Genomic DNA, 19,809 nt, shown 5'->3' with positions numbered 1-19,809 from the left:
GAACTAAGTGAGGTGGAATTCTTTTCTTTGTCCTTTAGGTTCTCTCTGTTGGACTTAGAGCTGGGTACTGCTATTTTAGTGTATAATCAAGCTGTGGAAATACATTTCCAGCATTAATGTCTATTGGTAGTCATCCTCAAATCCTTTCTTGAAATGTTTCAGTGGCTAATGTTATCTCCATAGTGAGAAAGAGTTTTTCTAAAAAGAGAAACCATTAATATTTATTTGGGAAAAATATGTAAGTTCTTTCCCATTACTAAAAATTACTAATTTCTTGTTTTACATTCTAGTTAGCATGGGTTTTTAGACTGAGAGAGGGTAAATGGTTGATCTATAGAATTTTAGAACATTTTGTAGGTTTGTCACTTCTATGACTTTGCAACACTAGCTAATCTTCCAAGGAAACAGAATTGTGCCGTTTTCATAATGTCATAGGAGCTCTGGGGTAGCCCTGACAGTGTCCCCACTTATACCATAAGATGAGATTATAAGTGACGCATGAAGGGAGATTTTATTATTATTTTGTGTTATTATACTTTAAGTTCTGGGATACATATGCAGAATGTACAGGTTTGTTACACAGGTATACATGTGCCATGGGGGTTTGCTGCACCTATCAACCTGCCATCTAGGTGGGAGATTTTAAAATTCTGTCTTCCTTTGAGGCATTTGGCATTTTCCATGTTTGTTTTGTTACATTTTGAAATTCTTATAAGGCTCTGGAATCTCCTAATGTGATACTTTCCTTGGTACAAATGATTATATGTGGAAAGCGCTATTCCATAGAGAATCAGCCCTTACCTTGGTTTGTGCTCTAATTGCAGTGCCCTTATTTGGGTCAACCCAGTATGCTTTATGCATCATCTGAAGTTAAATGATGCATCCTGGAAATTCTAACAAAGGAAAGTCTCTCTTCTGTTCAAATATAGATTGACTGATGTCAACCCGCCTCAAGTGTGTTACTTAAAAAGCAAGGTGCAAAGAGAACAGCTGTCAGGGTGAGAAGTCTAAACACATTTTTGAAAGTAGCCTGGTGCTCACAAAATGCATTTAATCATGCTCAAGACTTCATGAAATTGAGTTCATTAAATTAGGATTTTAAATCATTATGGCTAAGCAAAACGTGTACCTAAATATTAAATAAAATAAAATGTAAAGATATCTAAGATGTTAAGATTTTAGTAAAATAAGTTTATGAAAAAGAAAGTCAGGGTCTGGGAAGTATGAATATTTAGGACTACTAAACTATAGGATTATAAGAGTGGGTATTGACAGCCACTCAAGAAATACACATTTTCAAGCACCAAGGTTGTCCCTATCAAATGAGTCTGGGCTTTCTGTTTTCTCAGGCAGATCTGAAGGTGATAGATTACCTAACACCTTCTGTGATGCTTCCTGTGATCTTTGTGTCTGGGTGCATATTTAGTGGAAAAAACCTTTGAATAAGTCCGTCCTGAATTCCTGATGGCCCTGCTATGATCCTGCAAAGGTCATCCTGATCCCAGGATTAGAGAGGACCACTGCTCACGTGCACAGAAATGCTGCCACAAACACGTAGTGTCAGAGGAGGATGAGTTTCAGATCAGGGTCTGTCCTTGAATTACAACAAAGGGCTGTAAGGCAAACCAAGACCCTAGATGCCCTTTCTTCCCAAACCTAGCATTTCTTTAAAGAGAAACTGTACTACTTTAAAAAAAAAAAAAAAAATCTCTTATTCTCTATTTGCACATTCCATTTAGAGGAATATTTTTTGGAACCTTTGCTGAGTCAGCCTTGATGTTAAGGGTTAAATTTTATATAGGGAATATAATACTGATGCAAAGGAAAAAAGAGTTCAGCTATAATTTCTAAAATCTGAGCTCGTTGTAGCTTAAATTCATCTCAGATAGTCTGTTATCTAAGCAACAATGTGTTTGGTATGAAAACCAGTTTTGCATGTTCAGCCTAAGTTACATGCTGCTGAATGGAACCTTTCAGAGAAGGAAAGGAAACCAGAAGCGTGGCTTTTAGTTCTAAAGAACTGGGTTTTTCCGTGAGCCAAAACTTCCTCCTACAGTTTTTCTAAATATTTGTTTAATTCTGTTAAAGTTTATTCATTATTTTGCAAATACACTAAATACGTGAAGCTGTTTCAATTTTTAGCTGGTACTAAAGAAGTTAGAACTACATTTTTCCATAGTATTTCATAGGAGAAAAACACTTTCAGTCATTGTGATTGTACAGACATGATCATTCACATGTGAATTGTTTTTTATTAGAGATGACAATAAAGTTAAAACCCAGCTTTTCCGGGGACCTGGATACGTGGGGGGATTGATATAAAGTTTTGCTCTATATTTGGTACGTTTGGGGCTAACAGATAATTTTTAGACCAGGCTTTCTATGCCAAATGAAATTATAATATGTGTTAGTGAATGTGTTTTAAATAAGTTTAAGGGAGCAACCCCCTTTCCCCAATACCTCCACTCCACAAGAAGAGGAGAGGGAGAGAAGGGAACGGAGCTTGTCACATTGATGTTTTTCTTAAAAATGTCATAACTGAGTGATTGTAGTCATTGGAATATCTCTTGAAAATATGAGAAAGGGGAAAATCAAACTCCTCTGTCATGTGCCAGGCTGCTTCTCATCCCTCTCCTTAGGAAAACCAGCTTTTGGAATTCATTTTCAAATGAGGATTTGAGGCCTGTGAGTTAAAATATATGTCAAAGAATGGACTTTGACATCCCTTGGAGGGAGAAACCACTTTGCTTACTTTTAGGATCTTGCTTTTCATAGGTCGTGGAGTCCTAACTTGACAGGTAGTAGCCTTTTAATAGGTTAAGCTGACTTGAATTGGACTTTGAAGTCTAGGTCCTTGAACTGAAGTAAGTTCTATTCTTGCCTTAGAGCTTTTAATGATTTTCTCCTGACTGGTATTCTTATCAGTGATTGCTAGAGGGTTCTCAGTAGACTATAGGATTACTGAATTAAAGAAATGAAGAAAACAGAGTTAGACAGTCACAGAAGATCATTTGAAGAAGATTGTTGCTCTGAAATCGGCAAAAATGGTTTAATTAGGCATGTTGACCGTCTGTGTAAATTACTTTTACAAATGATTTATGTTAGCTACATTTTTTTTTAACATTTAATTCCTGTTTTTTTCTCCCTAAGCTGTTGGATCTCAGATAAAACTGAAATTTTTGTTATTGTGGTAAATACATATAGCATAAAAGCTATCATTTTAACCATTTGTAAGCTTGTAGTTCAGTGGCAGTAAGTATGTTCATATTGTTATGCAACCATCGCCACGACGCATTTCCATAACTTTTTATCTTCTGTAACCATTAAGCAATAACTCCTCATTCCCCTCTTCCCCTGGCGACCTCCAGTCCACTTTCTATATGAAAACTATTCTGAGTACCCCATATAGGTGAAATTGTATAGTAGCTGTCCTTTTGTAACTGGCTTATTTACTGAACATAATGTCCTCAAGGTTCATACACGTTGTTACAGGCTGGTCTTGAACTCCTGGGCTGAATCAGTTCTCCCACCTCCGCCTCCCAAAATGCTGGGATTATAGGCATGAACCACCGCGCCCAGCCATGAATTTTCTTCTTTAAGATTGGATAATATTTCATTGTACGTATATGTCACATTTTGTTTATCCATTCATCCATTGGTGGACACTTGAGTTGCTTCCACTTTTTAGCTATTGTGAATAATGCTATGAGTGTGGGTGTATAAATATCTGTTCCCTGCTTTTAGTTCATAAGCATATACCCAAGAGTGGAATTACTGGGTTGGATGGTAGTTCTATGTTTAATTTTTTGAGGGACCACCATATTGTTTTCCACAAAACAAAAATGGCTGCACCATTTTATATTCCCACTATGTTATTAACATTTTTATTTGGCTGTTTGAAATAGCACTCTTCAGTCTTCTAGTACTCTTCTACTTCTCTGTAGTCAGAGAAATAGTCAAGATATACTTTCACTTGAAATTTATTTAAACGCAAATGAAAGATTGTGAGATGACATAAGAGGGATTTGGTAGAAAGAACAGGCATTGCTAATATTTCAATGAGTTTAGAACAACCATTTCCATGTACGTATCTTCTATTTTTTAATTTTTTTTTTATTTTGGAGACAGAGTCTCTCTTTGTCACCCAGGGTGGACTGCAGTGGTATGATCTCAGCTCACTGCAACTTCTGCCTCTCTTGGTTTCTTATGCCTCAGCCTCCCAAGTAGCTGGGGATTACAGGCATTGGCCACCGTGCTCGGCTAATTTTTTTGTATTTCAAGTAGAGTCGGGGTTTCTCCATGTTGGCCAGGCTGGTTTCACACTTCTGGGCTCAAGCGATACGCCTGCCTCAGCCTCCCAAAGTGCTGGGATTACATGTGTGAGCCACCACAACTGACCTCAATTCTGTTTTTAACTGTGTGTGTACACATTTCCTGTAGTTGCAATTATAGCATAGAAGGTCTTAAATTCTTTTTTACTTAGGCCTTTTCTGTTTCACCGTTATGTTTATTATTTTTGTAGATGACAACATAATGCATTTCATCTTAATATACCATGTAGCCATTATGTTTTCCGGAGGTTGCTTTTCTTTGGTGTATTTAAATAATGTTACCATTGGCCTCTTGACAGAACTGTTTCTGTTGGATGATTTCCTTAGAATAAATTCTCAGTAGTAGAGGAGACTGATGGGATAAAGTCAATTAATGACTCATGCTTTGTGTTTCTCCAATGCTTTTAAAAGGGGGACTTATTTTCCTTACAGCTGTAACATTTGATTTCCTAAATATTTATTTATATTTTAAAAGTATTTGTATGTGTTAAGATGTTTTGCCATTCAATACATTTTAAGTTAATCTTACTTCACGTGAGCCCAATGAAAAAAATATTTTGCTATACTATAGGAGAAACTTGAATCACTTAGAAGTTGTCATTTAAAATATTTGTTTATGGAAGGGAAACCTCTTTTTCCTCTTGTTATCCCTCAGAGAGCTTTGTAAATGGAATGTGTTACCTTTTTCAGCACGTGTAAGTTATCTACTTGTGAGAAGGGAGCTGATTAACCTGTGATATTTTTGCTGAAGATTTGTATGTCATTAAATCAGCAGTATATGCTCAGCACCTACTAATGATAGTAGTCACTATGAGAGATAGAAAAGATTGAAAATATATCCCTGGAAAAATTAATAAATGCCAAAAGATCTGTTCAAAAAAGGATCTATCCAAAAAAAGTTAATCAAGACAAGCGACAGATACTGCAAAGTGTTATACAGAGCCCCATAGTCCAGGGGCCAAAGAAATCAGTAGGGGCTGGGCAGTAGAGGAATTCCATATATTAATGAATGTGAGATTAAGTATATAGTGAAGAAATTAACACACAATTCTAATTTCTGTTAGGCAGAATGCTCCCCTACCCCGATGCCACCACCTTGCACGTTTCCTAAACCCTAGTGACCTCTGATCTCCATCTGCCTCATCAACACGTCACCACACTTTGCTCTTCGTCCAGTTAGTCACATGTTGGCTGAATTTATTTCACTCCGGTACTTTAGGACCTTGACACGCAAATCGATTACAAGGCCAATTCCCAGCATTTCTTTAGGGTGTGTTCAGGGGTGCAGATGTTCTTTGGATGACCTTTCTACTAAATTAGACTTCTGAAGGAGAAAGCTACCCTGAGAGAGGCTTTCCCTGAGAGCATTAAGTGGGGCAAAATCTGACTAAAATTTAATTTACTAAATGAAAATGTGTACATTAGAGTTCCTGGCCAGAGTTGACTCTAGGTAGTGACATGATTTTCTTGGGATGTTTTTCTAAATATTCTTTTATGCTAAAGCACATGGCTTGATACTCCTGTTGATTAAGCTCAGGTCTACTTATAGTCATCTACTGAGAACCTGTGGTGTGGTGAAATAACTTGGTCTTTGGTCTTCATCATTTGAAGTAGTTTTGGTTTTGTCTTGTCCCTTCCTTGAGCATTTTGTGTGTGTTTAATCCTATTTGGTAAACAAACCACTGTGAAAGACCAAGTTGGAAAAAACAGAACACCCCCAAAAGGATTTATTTTTTTAAGAAAATCATGGCTCATTATAGTAGTATACAATATTGCTTTCACACATGTACACTTGAAACCAGATTTCTAAAACTTGTTTTTCTTAAAAAATAGTTGTTGTAACATTAAACCATAACCTAATCAGTGTGTTCACTGTGCTTCCACACTTGCCAGTCTTCTCACACTTCTTCTGGTTTCAAGTCTCAAGGCCTGACATAGACAGAAGGGCTTGCAGATTTTTTTCTTTACAATTCGGTCTTCAGCAACTTGAGAGCTTTCTTCATGTTGTCAAGCACTAATGGGGGATAAAAGCAGGAGAGTCAAGACACCGTCATACATTATATCGATATAATAACCCCAAACTTGGATGCTTAATTCATTATTTAATGGGGTGCTTTTTTTGTGAGACAAGGTCTCACTCCTGCTCAGGCTGGCGTGCAGTGGCGCAATCTCCGCTCAGTGCAACCTCTGCCTCCTGGGTTCAAGTGATTCTTTAGCCTTAGCCTCCTGAGTAGCTGGGATTAGAGGTGTGCTTCACCATGCCCAGCTATTTTTGTATTTTTTGGACAGACAGGGTTTTGGCCAGGCTGGTCTCGAACTCCTGAGCTCAAGTGATCCACACACCTTGACCTCCCAAAGTGCTGGGATTACAGGCATGAGCCACTGTGCCCAGCCTGATAGGATGCTTTTTCATCATGAGGTGAGTAATTGGTAATCATATTGTAATTTAAAAACATTATATGAAATGGCTTTTGTGACAATCTAGTTTTCTACTGTATTCATTCCTTCCCAGATCCTTCATCTCCAATCCTTACTTCCAAAATATTCCTTTAATAAGCTCTATCAGCAGAAAAGAATTTTGGCTCATTTAGAAGTAAATTTAAATCACGTTTAAAAGCAATGTCTATTAGTAGGTGTGTGCATCTACTGTAAGTTGTTTTAGAAGTAGGGGAAATATAAATAATAGCAAATCAAGTGCTTTATGCACATGAATTATTTAATCCTCATACAAACATGATTAGAACTTTACATATACATAATGAAACAGGCAGAGAGAGGCTGAGTAGCTTGCTCAAGGTCACACAGCTAACAAATAATGGAGCTACTGTTCAGAGCCCTAACTCTGGGTCACTGTTTCTTCAACAGCAATTCATCAAAGTGAGGTATGTGATCTACTAAAAATAAGATGTCCACGCGACAGGCACTGAACAGCTGCTTATTCACTCTTCCTACAAATATTTATTAAGTGCCTGTTCTACAAGGCATTGTGATATTACCTGTGTAGGACACCTGCCTTTAAAGAGCTTAGTCTTATTAAAATGTACGGTATTATCTCAAGAATGGCTGACACTACTTGGAATGTGCTTCCCCTGGTCCAGCACACACTGGAAATGTTGCTAATGGACCACGATGATCTCTCCTGCTTCCTAGACATGGCCTCATTTCTCTTCACAAAATGACGTTCTAAGTCAGCACTGGCTAATAGAAATTTCTGTGATGATGGAAATGTTCAGTGGGCATTGAGCACTTGGAATGTGGCTAGTGTGGAGAAATGAATTTCTAACTTTAACCTAAATAGCAACGTGTGGTGAATGGTTAACATATTGGACAGTGCAGTTCTAGGCAGCCACTACTAATTGATCAGAGTTGGTTCCTAGGATAAAACCCACTTTTCTTCCCAGAGGACTAATCAGATGTCACAGCTAGCTACAGCCTTGCATTGAGGTACCTCATCTCTCTCTCTTCCATTCATGGCAACCACAGGGAAGGTGATTTTCTTGGCAATCATTTGGATCATCTTTCCTACTGATCTTTACATTGAACCTGAATTTAATTTTAAGCTGGACCACACATTCTTTCACTTTTGTTATTTAAAAAGTTAAGACATGCAGATTATTACAATTATTACACTCAGTTCTGTGATAGAAGGAGTGTGTGCTAGTGTACCTAACAGAAAACCTGAAAATCAGGTAATGTGGTCATAGAATTCTCCTAGAGAAAAAGATACCTAATCTAAATAATTCATCTTCAATTGAGATTAAAAACAAACAAACCTGAGATGGAAAGAGAGTGTGATTTGCCTGAGGATGCAAGGCTAGTTAGGGTCAAACTGAGTGTGAGGCGTCCCTAAGCCTAGCTCTCTCTCTCACCTCACCATGCAGCCTCTAGTCCCATCACTACAGCAATAAAAGTGTTCAACTCTTGGGCAACATCGAAATTGAAGGTCACACTTACACAGAGCTGTATCTGCAGGTTCGTAAGCATAGAGACGATTTGAATATCTTCCAGTGATATCAGCTCTAACTGTCAGAGATGGGTCTGCAAAGATAAACGAAGCAAAAGGGAATGGAATGGTTTGTTTTCAAAAAAACCTCTATTTAATGCCACGGGGAGCTGCAGTTCACGTATTCATGTCCCGTGAAGGAATGAAGTGTGTCTGCACTCACAGGAGCTCTGAGCCATCCACTCTACTACCCAGTCCCTGGCAGTTAGTAGCAAATGCAGGGCTGGAAACATCCACAGCTGTGCAGTGCTATTTGTGGAAAATGTTATGAAGCCTTCTGTTCTATCTGTGGCAACCTGAAAACAGATTAATATGTATTTAGGGGTGACATGGTGTTTAGTTTTTTGGTGAAAACATTAACATTCTGTACTGCAAAATTATTTTAAATTCTTGAAATGATTATGTTGTAGTTTACATGTTTCTAGATCATTGGAAACCCACATCCAATGCTAGTTTTCAAAACAGTTTTTTTTTTTAATTAATAGAGGAATACAAGTCCTTAACAGCAAAGTTCAAATAAACATATAGTACCTTCACTGTATTTTACTTTATTGTTAATTAACTGCATTTTTAAAAGTAGAGATCGGTCTTCTCTTATGTGTACATATATCCCTCTAAATTTAAATCCATCTTGCCATGTTTTATGTTTAACTTGAAGTGATCTAATTAATGAGAAAAAGGGGTATTTTAAAATTAAGATGCATCCGAAAGGGAAGCGTGAGGATACAGAGAGATCTGGAAACCTTGCCTTGAGAGACGTAATCGAAAGAACCTAGGACACGTGCCCTGAAAACGAGACAAGGAGGACATGTGAGAACCATCTGCATGTTTGCAAAGTCTGTCGCTGGTACTGGAGTGGGCAATCTGTCATTTCAGAATGTTGGACTAAGGCCAGACACATAGATTACAAGAAACAGATGTACATTTATTCACCAGATTTGAGACCGACCATACTTCTGTTTGGTGCAGAGGATAAAAAGACACAGTCCAATCTTTGTAAGAAATTAACCTAAGAAGGGCCTTTTAAATACCCAACTAGCAGCTCACAACCCTGGCTGCACATTGGAATCATCTGGAGAACTGTAAACACTACGGATGCCTGCGTCCCACCCCCAGAGATTCTGACTTAATTGGTTTGAGGTGTGGCCTGGACAACTTGATCTTTAAAATCCTCCAGGTGATTCAAACATGTAGTCAGCGTGGCTGCTGCGGAGCTAGAAGAGCAAGCTGCCTTGGAGCTGGTTCTTAGGACTGAAGGAATTGAATGTGGGTTAAAATGCCCTTCCACAGGGATGCTGTAAAAAGAACTCCTATACAAGGTATGACCGGACAATCTATAAATTCCCTTTCACTGTTAGGATGCCAAATGTTCTAAATTCTAACAAAACTAAACCTATAAAATTAGTGCTTTAGTTCAGCCTTCCTTTTTTCTGTCTCTCGTTTTTCTTTGCCCTGCTTTATACATTCAGTGTAAACTTTAATGAACTACACAGGTGAATCATATGATTAGCTTGCGTTCTTGTAAGTGATAGATTTCATTATGGATTGTCCTTAAATCAGTATGACTTTGAACAAAGCCAAACTCAGTACAATCATCGAATAATTCAGCACATATTGATGGAGAGCCTACTGCAGGGTCATGTTGGGAATAGCATGGTGAGCAGAAATAGGTACAGTCCCTGCCATAGGGGCTTATAGTCCATGGTGGGATTTATTACATAACCATCCCCAAAATGCAAAATTATACCTGAGGAAAGTATGACTAAAAAGAGAGACATGGTGCCACAAGAGCATGTAGTAGGGATTTGACTGGGTCAATGAATGATGATTGGGGAGTTAATGATGTGAAATTGGGGGACAGAGAAGGAAGTGGGAAAAGCACATGAAAAAAGTACCAGTGGCAGGAAGGAGCATGTGGCTTCTTTCATTTCTTTTTCCCACTTCATATTCTTTTTTTTTTTTTTTTTTTTTGAGATGGAGTCTCGCTCTGTCGCGTAGGCTGGATTGCAGTGGTGCTATCTCGGCTCACTGCAACCTCCACCTCCTGGGTTCAAGCAATTCTCATGCCTCAGCCTCCCAGGTAGCTGGAATTACAGGCTTCTGCAACCACGCCTGGCTAATTTTTTTGTATTTTTAGTAGAGATGGGGTTTCACCATGTTGGCCAGGCTGGTTTCAAACTCCTGACCTCAAGTGATGTGCCGGCCTCAGCCTCGCAAAGTGCTAGGATTACAGGCGTGAGCCACCCAGCCTTATTCCTAACTTTCTTAAAAATAATAATACAAAATGTCAGATAGAAAAATCTAATACACAAAGTGAAAGTTTGATGGGTTAAAAAATAAATATTTGCAGGCCTCTTGTATTGAGGAAATGTATCAGTATGTTTAAATTGCGAATAGGGTGCTTTGTTATCAGATGTATCATAGCAGAAGATGAAAAGTTACAATTAGCACGTGAGAAAAGAAAGTGTTGTGTGGAAATAGGTAAAAGCTCACATTTTCTAAAGAAAATATGTTGTGGAACTTAAAGGAATGTCATACTCCTTGCTAGAGCTTAGTGATGACATGGGCCATGGCAAAGTGGCAAGGGACAGTGGGGAGGAGAGAAGGAAGATGGCAGCACTAGTATGAGCTTCCGAGTTATCTCATTGTCACTTCCACTTACCAACAAACATAATCCTGGGGACATACTGGCCATCAGGAGAAAGGTGTTTGTCAGTTGTTTCATACTAAGATAAAAAGAAAAACGTCTTTTAGTTTACTTTTCCTTTTCAGTCATTTTCAAACTTGTTAATACAAGAATCCGTCCATTTCGGGCCAGGCATCTTACAATATCATAAGGTACCTCTCTTCCACAAAGAGTTTATTGTATAGATGAGGAGACAAGTTGCAAGCATGAAATAATAAATACGATAGAGCAGAACATGAGATAAAGTGCTGAATGGATGTGATACAGAGCAAAAAAATTAAGGGAGAATTTGGAAGGAGTTATTGTGTTTGGGGAAGACATCTTGGATGAAATAAGAGGTTATTAAGGAAAAAAGCAGATGTAATTTCTAGAGAAATTACAGAGACAAATACAGGATTTTCTTGAGTATTCATTTATCCATTTACCAATTTTTATTTGGAACTGTATTCAGCAAGGCACAGTGCTAATCTTTAATGAATGCACACTCTATTGAGAGATACAGGTAGGAAAATGAATATTGAGGACTCAGTGGGTGAAATGTTATGGTGTAGGATATGCAGATTTGGTGGTTGCCTTGAGGAAGACATTTAGCTCAGAATGCAGATTCCACCCCGACTAGGACTTTTTGAAGTGGATAAGGAGGAATCTTTAAAAATGAACAGGAGTCAGTTATGTGGAAAAGAAAGACACTTCATGCAGGAGGAAGAGTATGGAGAGGACAGGCGGAGCATTTTCTTCTATGGCCAAGTGCTGGGGAAGGACTGAGTTGGGGGAATGCATGAGGGCAGTGGCGAGAAAAGGTGCCTAGAGCTGCTTCAGGGGCCAGCTTAGGAATGACTTTTCACACCTGCCATGGTGTTTTCCTTTGTTCAGAAATAGTTAAGAACCACTGGAGGGATGTTAGAAGAGACACTGTGACCCCAGTTTGGTCTGTAAAGCAACTACTCTGACAGCCATGTGGGATTAGACAGGGTTTATCTTGTAGACTGGGAGCCATTTAGCAGTATTACAGTAAGCTAGGGAAAGTGAAAGAGGCTTACTAAAATAGTGGTCCTGAGTTTATAGAGAATTGACTAATAGCAGGAATACTTGGAATTTAGAAGCACAGGGCTTACTGAATGCTGTAGGTGAGTAGGAGAGTCCAATCTAGCACAGTACCACTATCAATAAAATAGGGAATAGAGAAAGAAGAGCTACTGGAAAAGCGCAAACCAAGATGATTAATGTGCAGTGAGGAACATTCTGAGTTTAAGGTGATAATAAGATAGCTGGAATATGGTTGGATAGACAAGTTGGAAGTTGTTTTATGTTTGGGTAATATGTAGAAATTATTAGTGTGTCAGAATTGATTAAAGGCAGTTGTAGATGAAGCTGTTCACTGAATACAAAATATGGAAAGAGAAAAGGATCAAGTAGAGATTCATCATGTCACTCACATTAAGGAGTAGGAAGAGGAACCCATGGAAGAGAGGCAAGGAAGAACTACTGGTGTGAAGTGCTCTTTCAGGAAGCCAACCTGTGAAGAGGAAGGGCAGTGGGGCTCAAAAGGACATATGACTAGGTAGAGTCATTTTTTGTTGGCTTGCTTTTAGAAGGAAAATGAAATGTTTGTATACAGTAAAAAGAACTTGCTGAGACAGAAAGCTTGAGCACCATGAGGGGTGGTGATGGTGAAGTAAGGTGGGAATGCATAAAGCTAAAGCACGAGAGGCACGATTAGAGTTGGAAAGCCAGAGAGCCATCTCTTCCTGAGAGGTGACCAGGATCAAGAATGGGTGTAGAGAAGCCAGGACTATAGAGGGATGGGCACAGCAAGTAACAAAAACCTTCTACCAACAGAAAAATTCTGACTACAGGATAGAATTTTTCAGACAAACTGAGATGTTTAATTACTAAATAAAAACAGACATGCCAAATGGATTGTTAACAAAATGAAATATCTTTTCTTCTCTCTAATCTATGAGATGGGATATTTGGAAGCAATCCCAGTTAATGCGGTATGACTAAGATGTATAGGAAAAATGAATCATCTATTTCAAGTAATGAGCCATAGAGAAATGTTAGTAATGATGAAAAGGAAACTTACAACCAGATTGAGGAGGACAAACTCCTCTGCCAATTTCTGGATTTCTTTATTTTCAGCAAACACTTTCTTTAAAGCTATAATATAAAGAAAAATCATTAAGCATCCATCTTAGCATCGGTTAAAAGCTTTGTTCTATTTTAAGTTAAATTGCATTTTATTTATTTATTGAATTGCATTTTAAATACAATATTCTACTTTGGCCTTTTAGCAAATGATTAGTGAAGTAATATCTATGGCATTGACTACCTCTGCTTTTTATTCACTCATTCATCCATTCATTCATCCATTTATTTTTTCTCCAGCTCATATTTATTGAATGGCTGCCATGTATTAAGCACTGTGTTATGCACTAGGGATAGTACAGTAAAAAAAAAAAAAAAAAAGCATGTATTTTTTTCATAGAGCTCAAATACTTGTGTGGGAGACAAACCATAAACAAAGAAATAAGTAGATGATAATTTTAGGTAGAGATACGTACTTTGAAGAAAAATAAAGCAAAGGGTTTAAAAACTGTGAGTGGTCCAGGCAGATCTTCCTGAGGGGCTAACATTGAAGTGAGGGAGTGATCCATTTTGGGCTAGGCCACTGGGCAGCGGAACTGCAAAGCAATAGCTGTGAGGTGGGAATGAGCTCAGATTTGGGAGGAACAACATGAAGGCCAGGCTGGACAGAGTGAAGAAAGCAAGAGGAGAGTGGTAGGAGGGGAGAGATAGCCATTGGTCTGATCCTGTCAGCCTCATAGCTTGTGGTCAGGTATCCGGATTTAATTCTGTGATAAGAAGCCACTTGAGCACGTGAGTGATAGGATCTGATTTATGTCTACCAGCCTCACTCTGGCTTCTGTGTGGACTTGGCTGTAGGGTGGCCAGTTAGGTGACTGTTATGGTAGTCTAGACAAGATCTGATCTTGGCTTGGACCAGGGCAGTAGCATGGAGGCCATAGGAAGTGGTTGGATTTGGGTCTAGTGCAAAATGAAAGTGTAGAGCCCCTTGTTGAAGAATTACTGAGGCTTTTAAGACAATGACAGCAGAGTTTAAACCAAGTGTGGGAACCTTCTAAGCTCGGGGCCCTGTGAGATGGCACAGGCTTCATGCCTGTGGATCTGGGGCTGGTTTAAGGATATATTTTGAAGATAAAGCCAGTATTTGCTGGTGGATTGAATGTGGACTGTAAGAGAAATCAAGAAGTTGAAGATGAATCCTAAAGCTAGTTTTTCAAAATATGTACCAATGGTTATCACAAAACGTGGAGATATTTGAAGTCACTTTTGAATATGTTTTCACTATAGGAAATATTCTTTTTTTTTAATGCAACTGTGGTTCTAAAGATACAAACATGAGTGATCTGAACCCTGGCCCTAAGGCTAAAAGCCTGTAAAGGAAATCATATTTAGAAGAACAAATTACCTTGACTGTGTGGGCATTCATCCAAGTGATGAATAATCATCAAGGGTTTGTTGCTTTAAAGGACAAAGAGAGATTAGACAAATTTTATTGAGTAAGATTTCACATATATCTAGATGTCACTAGGTGGTGCTCTTGAGAGCTTTGAGGGATCTCTGGGTAACCCTGATCTTTACCTTGTCTTGGATTTGTATAAAGCTTCTTCATATGTCTGAGTCCAGATGAGTTGGTCACCCCAACCTAGAATGAAATGAATCAGTATATTTGAAGCTTTTCTAAATTCAGACCCAAAGCTGTTGCAAAGCAGTGGTAAAGACTGGGATAATAGACCTGATACTAAAGAAGAAGAAAAACCCCTGGAGAAAGTAGAAATAATTATAAACAATGATATATCTAGAGGGAACACAGCCCAAAATAACCTGGCACCAGGTTAGCACCAGGTTTAAGCACCAAGAGAGAGGAAATCTTTTCCAATTAAGTAGCAGTTGGAAGCCAACAAGAAGCTGACTCCTACCTCTGGAGAGGGTCTGGGGCAGTTTGGGTCGAGAGTCCTTTGTGTCCTTTTTAGCTCCAGGTTTGACTGTGGTATCTCTGGCCAGAGTGTAGGAGAGGGCCACAAGGAGCAAGAATGCTGACACTGAAATTTTCTCCATGGCAACTCTAGTATGGAAAACCAACGAAAATCAGTAAACAAAAATGAACTAGCAGTCTTCAGGGTCTGCAAGTTGCCCCACAACGGTGGAATATACCAGAAACTGAGGCTCTGCTGAGACTGGACATATGAGATTGGAGTAAACAGCTCTGTTCCATGGGATTTTCCTAAGAATACAGGTGGTCTTTGACTTATAATCGAGTAATGTTCCAATAAACCCACTGTTAGCTGAAAATATTGTAAGTCAAAATGCATTCAGAGTAGTGTCTCCTTTCCCAGGGTTTTACTTTCTGAGGTTTCAGCTATCCATGGTCAACTGCATCCAAAATAGGTGAGCACAGCGCAATAAGATATTTTGAGAGAGAGAGCAAATTCACCTAACATTTGTTATAAGATACTGTTGTAATTGTTCTGTTTTATTATTAGCTCTTGTTAATCTCTTATTGTGCTTAATTTATAATTTCAACTTTATCATAGATATGTATGTATAGGAAAAAACATAGCATATGTAGTGTTTGGTACTAATCTGTGGTTTCAGGCATCCCCTGAGGGTTATGGACCATAACCCCCACAGATAATGGGGGAACTACTGTAATACACCTAACCTAACGACCACCACAGCTGAACCTGCCTTAAACGTGCTCAGAACACTCACATTAGCTTGCGGTTGGGAAAAGACATCCAACACAAAGCCCATTTTATAGTAAACTGTTGAATATCTCAAGGAATTTTTATGAATACTGTATTAGAAGTAAAAACCAGAATGGTTATATGGATACTTGAAATACAGTTTCTACTGAATGTGTATTGCTTTTGCACCATCATAAAGTCAAAAAATTAAGTCAAACTACTGTAAGTTGGGACTGTCTGTATATAGTATGGATAGCTGTCTATTGATCCACATAGATACAGACAAAAAGATAAAGATCTCTATAGCTATAGAGTTATCTATATAGATATACATCTATATAGAAATAATATAGTTATATTTTAAGAAAATAGATGTATGTACTCTAGTAGCTAAGGAAATTTACATTTACTTTTTTTGGAGACAAGGTCTCACTGTGTTGCCCAGGCTGGAGTGCAGTGGCACAATCTTGGCTCACTGCAACCTCCACCTTCTGGGTTCAAGTGATCCTCCCTCCTCAGCCTCCCAAGGAGCTAGGACTACAGGCAGGTGCCCCCATACTTGGCTATGTTTTTGTATTTTTTAGTAGAGATGGCGTTTTGTCATGTTGCCCAGGCTGGTCTCAAATTCCTGACCTCAAGTGATCCTCCTGCCTTGGCCTCCCAAAGTGCTGGGATTACAGGAGTGAGCCACCACACCTAGCTGATATCTTAGTTAAATTACTTTTTCTTTCTGGTATTCCACAGTTGATTCCCAGGAAAAGCTAAAGCCTATGAACAGGAAAATAAATGACAAGATAAGTTTAATGAGTGAGGAGGAGGGGAGGGAGCAAAGTGAGTTCCTCTAGCAAGTCACTAGGTTGTCCACGGGGCTGTAACATGAAAGGCTGGAGATTTGGGATTCTGATAAAACCAAACACTGAAAGTGCTAAAAAGGAGATATGAAACCATAGCACCTAACTCTAGTATTGGTGAATGGTTCTGAATGAAGTCAAATAAACTCTGCAAGGAATGACTATTGTTAAGCGGGAAGTTTTTCATAATCTAATATCTTGAGTGGAAACCTTTGCTAAGCATTAGCTGATTTTTTTTTTTTAACGGTATTGCTAAGTTACCAGATCGAAATGTCATTTTGTAGTTAACTGACCAATTATTAACTAATTCATAGTACATAAGCACAAAATGTCTTACTCAGAAAAGATGTAAGCAAAAATCAGGGGTATACTTTGTTCAATTTCTATACCCATAAAGATGTGGAAATGCCAATAACTTTTGTCTTCTAGAGTTTTGCAAAAACAACCTAAGTGTACACTGTAAGTCAACAATTCTCAGCCTTCTTTGTATAAAGACTTCTTTTTAATGTTAAAAAAATCAAGAACTTTTACATGAGAATAATTATACTTTTAGAATACTGGTTGGTTCAGAAACATAATGGCAAATAACTTCTTTGAATCTACCAACAAACATTTGATTTTGCCTTTTATTTATAACAGCATCTATGTATATTCTAAAAAATAGTAAATTGATGGTAAAGCATTTTTATTTACCTAGCCCATTTACAGTTCTTGTTTTACAAGTAGCTATTAGGACCTTGCAATATCTCCAAAGATTATAGGTTGGAACTATTGATATATTGCTTGTGTTTTATGGCAGGATGACTCAAGGAAGGCTAATATAACTCCTGCTGTACAAACATCCTGCTCCGAGGTGACTTTCTGAGATTCACTCCACTGGGTTTTTGTAATATGAATAGATTCTGCTCTGCAAATTTCCTGCATAAGCCACCTCAAAACACAATTCCAACTATGGAAAATATTGATGATTTGGAGACAAACAGACACACACACATAGGAACACACACACACACACACACACACACACACACACACACACACACACACACTATGTGAAGCCAGCACTTTTTACTCGTCACCATATCCCTGTCTTCTCATCTTTAGCAAAGAATGAACTTGCAAGACATTTTAGTGTCCGTGTTTGTAAATGCTTCAGGAAAGCAACCAGCCCTCTCCTTTAACAGCCTATCCCATGAATTTAAAGATTGCAGAGGCAACAAGAATGTCTTTGCACCAAAAAGAGAAAGAAAACTGTTTTCTGATTTGCAATAATATATTCCAAGCGGACAATCCGGGCTGAGGTGTCATAGTGGAGATGCCTACGGGGCTTTGCTTTAGCCTGTGGGAAAGAAAGCTTTAGATGGTGACAGATGAAAATCCCTGGACCCTGTCTCAGGCTTGAAAAATCCTAGGATTCACCTACTCTTGGAAATTTTGTTTCCCAAAGGAGAAACCCTTTCTCTGAACTAACTCAGGAACGTCACACTGTGCCAGCTCTAGCCAAAGAAAGGCCCCAGTAAGCCTTTGGTGGAAATTCCATATTTCCCTTCCAAATTCTACTTCATTGCCCTTGGAAACTTGCAGTTCTCTGTTGCTTGATTGCCTACAACTTTATATAGCAATCAGAGGCCAAAATTCACTCCAGCAAGGGCCCATCTAAAGCTGCTGTCAGGAGCCTTACCTGGATTTCCTCACCCACCTGTCTTGTGTGAGCCGGCGGCTAGGATGCGGTCCAAGCTTCTGAGTGTGCCAGCACAGCTGAGTCTCTATTTATGCACCACGGCACACCTCAATCCCACCCACTAGTGCTGCATTTACTTGTTGCTAACTCAGAAACGAACCTTCTTTTTTTCCCAAGTGATTATCTTCCCTGGGTTAAAGAGTTCCTTGTTTTTAAAAATAGCATTGCAAAAGTAGGCTTTTCAGTATACATGCTTTTAACTATTTGTGAAGTGTATTGTTAAGAGGTTTTGAAACGATGGGCAGAGTGCCAAATCCAGGTAGACTTTGAATGAAGACATTTGATTTGCCTGAAGGCTGATTTGTCTTTATGTGATTGGACGGAGTTTGTAGTTTGTAGATTTTTTTTTTTTTCTGCCCCATGGGCAGATTGCCTTTATTTACTTGAAAACACACAAGAGATGATTCACAATTCTGATCCTCACAGTCACATAACCTGCCATACTCCATTATGATAAAAAATTATTTTCTACAATACTTCCCCACTCCTGTCAAAAAAATGCACCCTAACTTCTGCAGGTATGAAAAAAATACAAATCAAGTAACCCATGTAATATTTCAAAACTGAGGAAGTATTAGAAAAAAAACAGCCTAATACTATGAGCTTGTAATAACTACCTTGCCATTGAATATATGCAGCAACTTCCCTCCACAGAGTTCAAAGGTATTTCACAGATAATTTCTTACTTAAAGGCAAACTTTCCTGCTACGCAAGCAGGAAGCCATTTACTCCATTTTTTCAGACCTAAAAACTAAGATCTGCAACTAATTTTTTTTTCCACTCAAGATTATTTAATTACTCCCTGAAGATTTTAAAACTGGAATTTAAATTTTCTGTCAGAAAATGTTAATCCTGTATTTTGTTCATGAAGTTGCGTGCAGTCTTTAAAATCTCAGAATGGAGAAAATTTTAACAACAGAAAGTTAATGAATGGGATGCGAACCCTATATAAATGACTTTTTAAAATGTGTTAAGGTCATAATATTTCAAAAACATTTGCAAGTATGTATATTTTTCCAATAAATCCTTGAATTCTGTGGGCAAAATTTTGATTCTCCAAATACTGAATTTCCTTTCAATTCTAAATGAATTTACAGAAATAATTTCTTCAGGAGTTCGAAAACGATGATTTGAGCAAATTCTTAAAACTAGCAGGCCCTTATATAGACCCTTGGAATGTTCAGTTCCATTCCCTCATTTTACAGATGAATAAATGAATAGCAAAAAATTCACAACTTTTTGAAGGTCTCACAACTAGTTTAGGGCAGAGTTGGGACCAAACTCCATCAGTCCCTTATCCCCTGAAAGTAACAAGTAGATGGGATTTGGAGTCACAAGATTTCCATCTGAGTCCTGCATCCTGGTGCGTGCTCATAGAAGGATCTGAGATCTCATTTAACATCCCCAAAACTTCAGCTTCTCCAT

The 19,809-nt window shown here is 38.4% G+C and overlaps 1 protein-coding gene across 5 annotated transcripts; it reads right to left on the bottom strand.

Moving 5' to 3' along the window:
- Positions 1-5,199: 5,199 nt before the first annotated feature.
- On the bottom strand, positions 5,200-18,506 carry AGR2 (anterior gradient 2). 5 transcript variants are annotated; one of them, XM_011961733.1, is made up of 8 exons: positions 18,325-18,506; positions 15,025-15,170; positions 14,687-14,750; positions 14,514-14,566; positions 13,107-13,180; positions 10,997-11,060; positions 8,280-8,369; positions 5,200-6,345 (listed from the first exon to the last, which is right to left on the bottom strand). In XM_011961733.1, exons 2-8 carry the CDS (start codon positions 15,161-15,163, stop codon positions 6,296-6,298), a joined length of 534 nt encoding a protein of 177 aa, XP_011817123.1. In that variant the 5' UTR covers positions 15,164-15,170; positions 18,325-18,506; the 3' UTR covers positions 5,200-6,295. The 5 variants fall into 5 exon arrangements, with proteins under 5 accessions (XP_011817123.1, XP_011817124.1, XP_011817126.1 ...); XM_011961734.1 differs by having other exon boundaries at positions 5,202-6,345; positions 8,286-8,369; XM_011961736.1 differs by having other exon boundaries at positions 5,205-6,345; positions 8,286-8,369; positions 15,025-15,168; positions 18,320-18,372.
- Between the last annotated feature and the right edge of the window lie 1,303 nt (positions 18,507-19,809).

This window comes from Colobus angolensis, unplaced genomic scaffold, assembly GCF_000951035.1.
Source record: "Colobus angolensis palliatus isolate OR3802 unplaced genomic scaffold, Cang.pa_1.0 Scaffold568, whole genome shotgun sequence".
Lineage (NCBI taxonomy): Eukaryota > Metazoa > Chordata > Mammalia > Primates > Cercopithecidae > Colobus > Colobus angolensis.
This window is presented reverse-complemented; position numbering and strand designations above follow the sequence as displayed.

Excerpts from the sequence above, each read along its gene's own strand:
- AGR2 (XM_011961732.1), bottom strand. The coding sequence starts at position 15,163 with ATGGAGAAAATTTCAGTGTCAGCATTCTTGCTCCTTGTGGCCCTCTCC. Across the intron at positions 11,061-13,106 it reads TTGTCCTCCTCAATCTGGTT|TATGAAACAACTGACAAACA; the intron begins GTAAGTTTCCTT and ends TTTTTATCTTAG. Across the intron at positions 8,370-10,996 it reads CCCCAGGATTATGTTTGTTG|ACCCATCTCTGACAGTTAGA; the intron begins GTAAGTGGAAGT and ends TTATCTTTGCAG.